Source organism: Equus asinus, chromosome 8 (assembly GCF_041296235.1).
Source record: "Equus asinus isolate D_3611 breed Donkey chromosome 8, EquAss-T2T_v2, whole genome shotgun sequence".
NCBI classification, from domain to species: Eukaryota; Metazoa; Chordata; class Mammalia; order Perissodactyla; family Equidae; genus Equus; species Equus asinus.
Window position 1 is genome coordinate 96,789,064 of NC_091797.1, and position 11,269 is coordinate 96,800,332.

The 11,269-nt window shown below is 60.8% G+C and overlaps 1 protein-coding gene across 1 annotated transcript; it reads left to right on the top strand.

Moving 5' to 3' along the window:
• Nucleotides 1-581: 581 nt before the first annotated feature.
• LOC106837161 (cationic amino acid transporter 4-like) lies at nt 582-7,049 on the top strand (the record flags this gene model as incomplete). The annotated part of the gene is made up of 4 exons (XM_070516811.1): nt 582-1,578; nt 2,045-2,637; nt 2,892-3,000; nt 3,102-7,049. Coding segments are annotated over 4 exons (1,872 nt in total), but the record flags the coding sequence as incomplete, so codon positions are not given.
• Between the last annotated feature and the right edge of the window lie 4,220 nt (nt 7,050-11,269).

The following is an 11,269-nucleotide window of genomic DNA, read 5'->3' on the forward strand; positions in this document are numbered from 1 at the left end:
TCATTGGGGAACTGGCTCTAGCAGCAGCTAGTGAGGTGGCAGGCTGTCAGGGCTCAGGTGTGGGCCACAGGTCCTTGGCTTTGGGCGCAGGGCCCAGGGTGCTCCCCACTCTAGGAGGGGTGCGCTGATACACCTGCAGGGCGGGGGCAATGGCGGGATGAAACTTTCTGTCTGAGGCCATATGGCTGCCTAGGCTACACCCAGGGCCGCAGAGTCACTCTAATCCTGGGTCCTGGAGGCCTGGCCCAGTTCTTGGCAAGCCTTGGATTTCCACTCTGCTCTGGGATCCCAGACCACTGGAGGGGTTCCTAGCCGGGCTCGCTGGGGCTGCTACCCCCCACCAAGAGAGCCCCTCCCAAACAAACAGTCATTGCCCAAGAGGCAGGCTTCCCTGTGGCCTCCTGCCCACCCTGCTGCCAGACCCTGAGCCTGCCTCATCCAGCCCTGCAGCTGCCAGTGGTTCCAGGCTTGGGTCCCCAGGACAGGGTGACAGCAAGGACTGAAGGCTGGACAGGACCCGGCTGGGCAGCCTGTCACGGCCCTCTCACCCTTGTAGGTGCTGGCATCCAGCTTAATGCTCCTCTCAGTTGCCCACCCTGGTCTGGGGACTGCCGAGTGCCGCCAGCCTGACACGCTTCTGCCAGAAGCTGAACCGGCAGAAGCCACTGGAGGAATCCCCCAGGGAGATGTCACCGCAGTGCCATCTGACCACGCTGGACCTGACCCTGCGGGCTGTGGGTGGCACGGTAGGCTTGGGCCTCTACGTGCTCACAGGCACTGTGGCCAAGGGGATGGCTGGCCCTGCAGTGGTCGTGTCCTTCAGCATAGCTGCCATGGCCTCCCTGGTGGGAGCCCTATGCTACGTGGAGTTGGCAGCGCATGTGCCCCACACGGGCTCTCCCTACCTGTTCACTTATGTGTCCATGGGTGAACTGTGGGCCTTTCTCATTGGCTGGAACACGCTCCTTGGGCACCTCATTACTGGTGCTGCTTTGGCCCGGGTCTGGAGCAGCTACGTGGATGTCATCTTCAGCCACCGTATCCGCAGCTTCATTGAGAACCATGTGGGCATCTGGCAGGTGCCTTTCCTGGCCCAGTACCCAGACTTCCTGGCTGCTGGCATTATACTTTCAGTCTCCACATTTGTCTCCTGCAAAGCTCGTGTTTCTTCCTGGCTCAACCGCACCTTCTCTGCCATCAGCCTGGCTGTCATCCTCTTCATCATCATTCTGGGGTTTTTCCTGGCCCGCCCACACAACTGGAGCGCTGAAGAGGGTGGCTTTGTACCCTTTGGCTTCTCTGGCATCATGGCTGGCACCACTACCTGCTTCTATGCCTTCGTGGGCTTTGGTGCCATTGCTGCCTCCAGTGAGGAGGCCCAGAATGCAAAGCGAACAGTGCCTATGGCCATCACCATCTCAGTTGGTCTGGTAGCTGGTGCCAACATCCTCGTCTCCACTGTGCTCACCCTCATGGTGCCCTGGCACAGCCTGCACCCTTACTGGGCACTCGCTGATGCCTTTCACCAGCGGGGCTATAGCTGGGCAGCCTTCATCGTGGCAGTGGGTGCAATCTGCGGTAAGGGGCCGATCTGGGCAAGGGAGAAGGGAACATGGCAGTGGCGCCCTGCCCTAAGCCTCCAGGGAACACATCTCCATCTGGGCCTGTGCTCCCAGTTGCATCCTGGGCCCAGGAAGATGCTAATGATTAGACTCTCCACCTGGGCTTGTTGGGAGGGACCTACTCACTGCCCCTCCCAGTTGTAAACAGAATGTCAGTTCTGGGTATGTGCTTCCAGATCCTTCCAGGCAGAGGGACTCAGCTCTCATCAGATTCTCCAGTGGGTCTGCCACCTAAACTGGGCTGTCCCATCCCTGGGTGGTCAGGGGGAACAATCCAGCACCCTTGTATACTCAGGCTCACTCTTGGAGCCGAGACAAACTCATGCCCGTGTTCCCAAGGGGCCACCCATGTCCTGGACCCCAGCAGCAGCCCCTGGTGGGCCTGTGCACCATGCTGACCAGTCTCCCACCCTCTGCCACAGCCATGAACACTGCCATACTCAACATCATTCTCTTCCTGCCTCGCATCACCTATGCCATGGCCAGAGACGGGCTCTTCTTCCAGGTGTTTGCCCATGTGCACCCCCGGAACCAAGTGCCTATGGTGGCCATCATGGTGCTCGGGGTTCTCATGGCTTTCCTGGCACTGCTGCTGGACCACGAGGCACTGGTCCAGTTCCTGTGCCTCAGCGCAATGATCACCCGCACTGTCGTGACTACCAGCATTATCATTATACGCTTCCAAAAGGCCCCTCCAGCCAGCTCTCAGGGCCCAGGCAGCCCTGTGGGCACCGAGCAGGCCTCAGCTCCTGAGCCCGGGCAGCTGCGACCAGCCCTGAGGCCCTACCTCCGCTTCCTGGGTGGGTGCAGGCCTGGAGCCGCTGTGACTTGGGCACTCGGTGTCCTGGTGGCCTCAGCCATCACCCTGGACTGCGTGCTGGTCTTTGGGGACTCGGCCCTGCACCTCCGAACCTGGGGCTACACCCTGCTGCTCCTGCTCAGCTCTGCCACGTTTCTGCTCAGTCTCCTTGTCCTGGGGGCCCACCAGCAGCAGCGCCGGCAGGACACCTTTCAGGTACTTCCTCCAGCCAGCGCCCACCGCGCTCAGCCCAGCCAGCTCCCTTCGCCCCTTCCTCCTCTGCCGTGGCAGGATGCGCCAGGGCCGCAGGGCGGGGCAGGCCAGTACCCCACACCCCCCTCTCTCCATGGCGGGTGGGCCCTTGTCTCTGGAATCTCCAGAGGCAGAGAAAGGCTCTGTGGACTCCCGAGAAATCAGGCCCTGGGCCAGCAGCCCTTCCCTGCAGCCCAGCCCTGCCCTTGTCCCCTCAGGTTCCCATGGTGCCCCTGACTCCTGCCCTGAGCATCCTCCTCAACATCTTCCTCATGCTGCACCTGAGCTACCTGACCTGGCTGGGCTTGTCCATCTGTCTGCTGATCGGTGAGTGGGGGCCAGGCTGGGACCCCTAGGGGGCTGAAGGGTGAGGGCAAGCAGGGAAGCAGGGCTGGGACCTGCCCCTCAGGCTTGTCCCACCCTTTCAGGACTCGCAGTGTATTTTGGCTACGGCATCTGGCACAGCAAGGAGAACCAGCAGGAGCAGCCGGTGTTGACTGCCCCACACGGCAGCCTGGAGGAGATGGTGCCGGCCCTGCAGCCCCCTAGCCAGATACCAGCCCAGGAGTCCAGTTACACAGAGCAACCCACCAGTGCATGAGGACCGCTGAGGGCCCATCTGCCCACCCTCCCCTACCTCCTCAGGAGGCCTGAGGGGCTGGCAGCCCGTCTATCTGGGGCAGCTCGGGTTTGCAGACCTGCCCATGCCAGGTGGTCCTCAGGACCTCAGGACCTTAGCCCAGGTGCCGAGCTTCGGGTCTTTGGGAGTGGGCTGTGGCCAGCACTGGAGTCGTGGACTCTGCCCAGGACTTTCCAATTTATGACCAAGTCCAGCTACCTGGGCAGGTGGAGTAGGGCGGGCAGGGAAGAGCCTTAGTCCCAGGGACCCACAATAGTAACTGCTCGGCTTGCAGTGTGGCCTGTTGCCATGTCCACTGTGGTGTTCTGGTTCTTCACTTGCCCCTGAGAACCACAAGGTTGTCCCAAATCCACAGCAAACTTGCTGAGATTCTAGAGTAGGGAGGCCCCAGCCCTGGGACAGCACTGAGTCACGGACATGGCCAGGCCTGGGTCCTGGGATTCTGTCCTCAGGACAGTGCCCTCTGCCCAGCTCAGAGAGGAGCTGCATACACCAGGCACAGAGGGGTCCCTGACAGGGTGGGGCCAGGCTCCCTCCCAGGCTCCCTATATGTCCTCTCGGGGGCACATCCAGAGAGCAGAGCGTGGACCCCAAGGAGGCCGCCTAGAAAGGGCAGTGGAGTCCCAGGGTCTCCTTGGTTTCCCAGGGCTCCCAGAGAGCAGGGCATGTCCTGAGGTCTGCCCTGGATGGAGAGGCCCCCCTGCCCGGGCACACGCATCTCTCAGTCACAGGCACACATGGCCCACATGGCCCACATGGTCCGCTGGGCGTGCACCCATGTGCAGACTGAGGCAGCAGCTGTTTCCCAGCCCAGGGCTGCCCGCAGCTTCCAGCAGCCTCTCTCCCTGCCACCCCCTCAGGGCTTTGTGACAAAGGCTCAGGATGGGACACACGCCGGCAGGTGGGTGCACGAGCACCTGGGCCTGTTCCAGGGACCTTCAGCCCACCTGTAGTAGTAGTGGGGCCCCATGCTTGAGGGTCTCCAGGCCCATGCTGCACCCCCTGTGGCCTCCCCAAGGCCATGCTCTGTCTACCATAGACACCTCCTCCTCCCCATTCCTGCCTGTGAGGACCACACAGGAAGCTGCGGCTTTGGCAGCTTTACTCCTCCACTATCTGCAGGTTCGACATCACTTTCTTTGTGTCCCAAGGACAACCAGGGACACATGACCCCCCTCCAATAACCAGGCCTCAGGACCGTGACCTCTCACCCCGGCCCTTCTGAACCCCGCCTCCCACGGACACTGCCCTGGGGGTGAGAGACAGCAGGGACCTCAAGGCTTTGCTGAGGCTCCAGGTGCCAGATGATTCCAGATACTGCCCAGCCTGAGCCCCAGGCCTCCCCTCCCCAGCCTGGCCCATGTCACTCCACCAACAAGCTGCCAACACGGCCCTGCTCACCAGGGACTCATGAGGAGGCAGCCCCTTGTCTCCCTGGGGTGCATACCCCAAACTCTGCCCCTCCCTGGGACCCAGAGAGGGCTTGGCTCCTGCAGCCCCCTCCCTCCCCTCCTGACCGTGGGCTCAGGACATGGGGAAATTCTCCAGCAGGCAGGACTCAGGCCCCCAGGAGGATTCCAGAGCCAGAACCAGGCCAGCCTGCTGGGGCTCCATGTCCTCTGTTAGGGACATTCTCTCCAGCCCCTGGGCTCTACGTGGGGTCTTGGTCAGAGCACGGTCCTCGTGCAGTTGCCTCAGGCTGGGGTGGGCAGCTGCACAGACATGTTCTCAGTGTGACCTTGGGCAGCAGTGACATGTGTCCAAATATACAGCCCCCACCCCATGGCTCCCAGGAGCCTGGTAAGCAGGTTCCAGGGCATTGGGCTGGTGTCACCAAGGAGACATATAGAAGGTCCCAAAGGACCCCATGCCCACCAACTCAGCCCCTCCCCTTCCCCCCATCTCAGCCCTCCACAGCCAGAGGGCTGCCACCAGGAAGGGGCTGGTGCTCATCAGCTGAGCAGAGGTGCCTGTGCCCTTGCCTGGGGTCCTAGGGGGTTGGAGCATCTGCCCACTACACTCCTCACTCCATGGATGAGGCCCAGAGTTGGGAGGGGCCCTGCCCTTGGAACCCAGCACAGAGCAGCTGCCACACTCCTCCTGCCAGGCTGCCTTCTCCCTGGCCTTGGACTCTGGCTGCACAGACCCCAGTGCAGCGCAGCTGAGAGGGCAGGGGCTCTCCCTGTGAGGGGGGTGCCTGCAAGGGGGAGGAGGGCTGGGAGCCAGGCAGGGCCGGAGGCGACCACTGCCAGTGTGGTGGACAGCTGGTGAGTGGGGAGCTGCTGGGAACACTGGAGATGGAGCCTGGGAGAGCATCTTCAGCCCCTGCCCCAGCCGGAGCCCCACTGGACCAGGGCCCTGCGTCTGTTCCCTGCAGTCTCTACACAAAACTGGCTTCTGTGGTCCCCAGGAGCACCTGCCGAGGCTGGAGTGGGGGAGGGACAGTCTGTCTGGGAGCTGAAGGGTGGAATTCTCCCCCAACCCCTGCCTTGATCCTTCTAGGGCTTCGTCCATGAGTCCACAAGGCGGGGCCCTGACCCTTCCCACCCCCCAACCCCTAACCAGCAGAGGAGGGTACAGGCCTCAGGAACGGGCCAGCGAGTGGGTGCCAGGCCCACCCTGGTGACGGTGTCCAGCTCCCAGCAGCAGTGGGGGCAGGTACTGGGCCCCCTCTAAGGCACCTGGGTAGCCAGATGTGGGAGTTTGGAAGCTGCCTGTCTGCTCAGGGCTGACAGTCCTCTTTGGTACCTTTGCCTGCAATGAGGACCGAGGTCGGGGCTCCAGCCACCATCCTCTAAAGTGTAGCCCAGGGTCACAGAGGGCAAGCAAGCTGGGACACCTGCCTCTCAGAAGCTCCCTGCCTGCTGAGGGGATGGGGACAGAAGGGTCACTAAACAGACACCGGCAGTGGGGGTGGGGAAGGTGGGGCAGGCCCAGGGCTGCGGGGGTCCAGAGAGGGGCACTCACTCTCCCCTGGGAGCCAGGGAAGACTTCCTGCCAGGAGCCCCTCAGGCTGGATTCCCAGGGCTCAGGAAGGAGCTCTAGGCAGTGAGAAGTGCGAAGAGAGCGCAGAGGGGAGGGGAGCAGGGCGTGGGCGGGTCCAGCCCCACATGGTTGCACAGGGCTGGGGCGCCAGCAAAGCCAGGCCAGGAGGGCCCAGCGGGCAGTGTCACAGGTGTCACCTCTAGGCCTGGTGGCTGTGTGCACGTCTGCATGAGGGTGACAAGGTGACATGAGGGGGCAGAGGGATGGGACAGGTCTGCTTAGGAGCCTCAAAGACACGACAATACATGCAACGCAAGAGCCTTGAGTGCATCCTGGATCAGAAAATAAAAAGAGTTTGAACTATTATTGCCACAGCTGGAGAAACGTAAATATTAGATTTATCTGCCAATGTTACATTTCCTGAGTGAGACAAGAGGACAGTGGTCACCTGGGGAAGGTCCTCAGTCTCAGGACAGCATTGAGAGGGGTGAGTGTCCGGATATCTGCCACTTACTTTCCAACGGTTTCCTGTGAAATCCATCTAAATATATCCAGCCCCTCTCTAGAGAGGGAGAGAGAAAGGAAATGGGGCAAAATGGTAAAAAAAAAACAAAACACCTGGTGAACACAGATGAAGGCTATATGAGTTTTCATGGTACTAATCTTTGAAGTTTTCTGGAGATTCTTGTAATTTTTTAGATAAAACCTTAAGGGAAAAGTAAAAAGAAAGCCCTTGTGCTGTGGAGGGAGGTACTGGAGGCAGGGCGGAGTGGAGGAGGGGCTGGGGTGAGGGGTCCCAGCTGCAGCAGGGTGTGGGGACAGATGGGGTGGAGGCCAAAGGGCTCAGGAGGGAGGCTGGACGGAGCCTGTGCTGGGGGACCTGGAGCTGAGAGACCCCTCCTGCCCTGGGACCCTCTCACACACAGCAGAGCATCCAGAGGGATGGGCCAGGCTGTGGTCTGTCCCGGGCGCCACAGGAGGACAGGTTGGGGAGGACCGAGCTGAGGAGCAGTGGGCGGGCAGTGGGGCCGCACCTGAAGTTGGAGCTCCTCTCCTGCAGCTGGAAGGAGTCGTGGGGCCGGCAGTCAGGGCCCCCGGCGTCCAGGTCACAGTCCCAGTGGATGTGGATGCCACAGCACCGCCCTGCACACAGCGCATCACTGATCCCCCAGCACATGGGCCCTGGACCCTCTCCCCGGGACCTCCCGCAACCCTGCCCCCACGGACACACCAGCAACGTCAGGTCCTCAAAGACCCCTCCATCCGTGGCCACAAGGTCCCCAATGCGGAACACAGGACAGCAGGGACTGAAGCGTGGGTCATAGCTGCAGTGCTTGAAATAGGTGGTGTCTCAGGTCTCCAAGGCATTGGTCCTGAGAGGAGGTGGGGCTGGGGGGGTCAGGCCAGGAGGGGACAAGGAGGATCTGGGGCCAGCCAGGACCCACCGTGCTTGCTTGGAGAAGTTGAACTTGCTGAAGGTGACAGTGTTTTTGATGAACAGGGTGAAGGTCTCAGCCTGGACCAGCAGGGCTTCCTGCAGGTGGGGTAGTAAGGGGCAGGCTCTGCTGCTCTTGGGACCCTGCCCTGGGTGTCCAGGACACTTACGTAGGCTCAGTGTCACTCTCCATGGGACATCAGCCCTGGATGACACATTTCTTGTAGGTCTCATTGAACACAACACACTGGCCCATTTTTGTGGCTTGAAAACAGGAGACAAAGTCCAGGCCTCCAATCCCCACAGGGCCTGGGAAGGGAGTGGGCAGGGGGCTGCTGGCAGAAAGAAGAGACACAGAATGACCACCAGGAGACACCCAGGGTCCCAGCATGGCCCCCTGAACCCCCATCCCAGTGAAGACTCTGGAAGACAGGGCCCACAGTTACCTTGGCTGTGCGTTCCCTTCTCCCCTTCAGGACAGTCCTTGTCAGCCCAGCAGGTCCCCAGTGGATGGAGGGGGCTGAGGTGGTGAGAGAGCAGAGCTGTCCAGGCCCAGGAGGTGTCTCCCCTGCATGACCCAGCCCTGCAGTCCCCAGGGACACGACCCCTCCACTGCTCAGCCCCCAGGTTCCCTGCGTTTGGGGCACACGGGAAAGCTGGAGGGTGCAGATAAAAGGAGGTGCTCAGAGGGGGAGGGCGAGGAGCCTCCCGGCCAGATAGGGGTGCAGCACTGTCTCCCAAGGCAGAGCGAGACTCCTTCCCTCCTGACAGTTCTGTCCCCGGGGGAGCAGAAGTGACTCCTCGAGGCCCAGCCCCTCTGGTCCAATTTAGAGGACAGAATAGGGACGGTGAAGGGACTCTGGGAGGGTGAGCTCATGCCAGGGTGGAGTTGCTGGGCGTGGTACAAAAAGGGTGGGACCCTCAGAGGGGCCTGTAGGGAAGTGGGACCCCAGACACTGGCCAAGGGACCACAGGCCAGTCCCTTCCTGGCTTGTTCTGCTGTAAACAGGGACATTAGCTGCACAGGGTCACAGAGTTCTGGGCATCAGCCAGGAGGGGGCGGGGGCAAGCTCTCTGGGAGTCCCAGACCCTGGAGAGGAAGCACCCTCAAGCGTCAGGCACTGGCACAGACATGGCTCTGCCAGGCGGAGGGTGGATGCCGCTGTCCAGGGCCCCTGGCTCAGGGGCAGCAGGAGGAACCCAGCACAAGGGTGGCAGGAAGGGCTGGGGACTCGGAGAAGCCAAAGGAGACTTTGTGGGGGTGGGACTGTGAGAAGTGGCAGAGGACAGCGTGGGGCCACCTGCTCTGCCTCACTGTCCCTATGTCCTGAGTCTGCCCCTCCTCTCCACCCTGGCTGGGCCACCATCTCCTCCGACTAGACCCCATGGTGACCAGCACAGGCTCCGCCTCTTCTCCAGCTCCCTCCAGCAGCCCGCGTGGTCCATCCCAATGCACAGACAGTCGCGTGCCCCTCCCTTGAGTCCGTCTGCAGCTCCGCTGCTGCTGGATCCACTTCAGCTCCTGAGAGGGGCTCACAGGCCCTGCGATCTGGGGTGACCCCCTTCCTGGCCCAGTCCACATCTAGAGACAACCCCACTCAGTGCAGGGAGCCCTGGAGGGGCCTCATCTCACATAGCTCAGGGCCTCTGCCCACACAGCCCCCTCTGCCTGGACATCCTCAAGATACCCCTCCAGCCTCACACCCTGCAGGAAACCCTTCCCGAGGCCCCGGGTCATGTGACGTGCCTCCCTGGGTCTCCCAGCTGCGGCTTCTGCTCCCGTCACAGGACCAGCCCCCTTGGCTGTGCTGTCTGTGCAGGAGCTCCGTGAGGTGGGGACGGTGGAGTTTTGCAAGCCTGGTCTAGGGGAGGCTCGGCAGGTGTTCGCTGGAGGCTGTGACACCACAAGGACACAGTGCATGTGCTGGGAGGGACCAGATGACCAGGCCCCTGGGAGGAGCTGGCAGGAGCTCCGCTATTCTCAGGAAGCCGGCTTGTTGGATCTGGTGGATTACCCAGCCCCGGCAGTTTCGAGGGAAGGACCAGAAGCCTGGACAGGGGCAAAGAGGATCACACGGATTCCAGAAAACACAGGCCTGTGCCCCAGCACAATTTCAGGATAGTCTACAAACCGAACATTAATCAGACATCTTCTGAGTATTTGGAAAGGGAAGGACTTCTTGTGTCCTTCTGAACGCCAGCACATCCTCTGTGCACGTGCCTCACCTCATTGTGGACGGGGCCAACAGGGGACATGTGGCACCCCAGCCACTGTGGTGGGACCAACAACTAGGACTCAGGGGACAGGGGCCACACAGTTACCCTCCAGCCCAGCAAGTGATTCAGTCTTGGACTCAATTAAAGAAAGATGTCACCATGGAGGTAGGCTTCCAGGGCTGTGTCCTGGGTCTCAACTGTTCAGACAAAATCCACACGGGGAACTGTGCATGGGAAAATGGCTAAGATGGTAAATTTTATGTTATGTGTATTTTATGGCAATAACAAAAATTGGAAGCAAATCCACAGCTGCGGGGGAGAGGGAGTGTACTCTGTGACAGATGGTGGATCCCTGAGACATCCCCAGATGACAGGAAAAGGTGAGATTCCAGGTAGAGTTTGCATTTCTCCCTGAAAAGACAAGAATAGGGTGGGGCACTCTGGCTTGACCACAGTTGTAGAGAAAAATACCCAGAGATCATAAGTGGCCCTACGCTCAGCCTAAAAAGGAGTGTGCTGCGTTTGCCCACAAAACGGAAGCTACTCTGGGACACATTAATAAAAGCTGGGCATAGAGAAGGGAAGGTGATCTTCCAGCTTGGCTCTTGCTATCAGAGCCCACCTGGGCATTGTGCCCAGTTCTGGCTGTTACACAGCCAAGCCTTGTTCCCTGGGACTTGCTGGTGTTGCTGGGGAAGGGGCCTCAGCACAGGGTGGGGTGGGTGGAGTGGAGTTAGACCCTCTGTGGTGCACCCAATGCTGGATGCTACTCCCTTCCTGACCCGCCCCACCCCTCTACCCCCCCTGCTCTGCAGGCCAGTATCCCCTGCATGTGGTGGCCTCCCAATGCCCGAATGCAGGGTGGGAGGGTCCTTCCACACACAGAGATGGGGCTGGCAGTGCGAGAGGAGGGAGGGCTGGGTGGGAGTTTCGTGGCACTGGATCCAAATGTCATCTCAGCCACAGAAGATCAGGGTGACCCTGGGCAAGCAGCTCAACCTGGCTGAGCCTCAGTCTCCAATCTGTGAAACGGACCCAACAATGCCACTCAGCCCTCGGGGTTGTGATGAGCATTAAATGCTCAGCAGAGTGTCTGCCCGTGTACGTGCTCCATGCATGGTCCCTTGGGCTGTCATTGCCAGGCCTCAGAAATGAGGCAGCGAGGACTCTGGTGAGGGTTATATTGCTGCCAGGCACAAGTCATCAACGGAGTGGCTGTGGCTCCATCCCAGCATCCTCCACGGCACCACAAAGGAGGTGGCCTTAACCCCTTGACAAAGGAGCTCATGGACACATGGGGTGGGGTGGGGTATCCAACC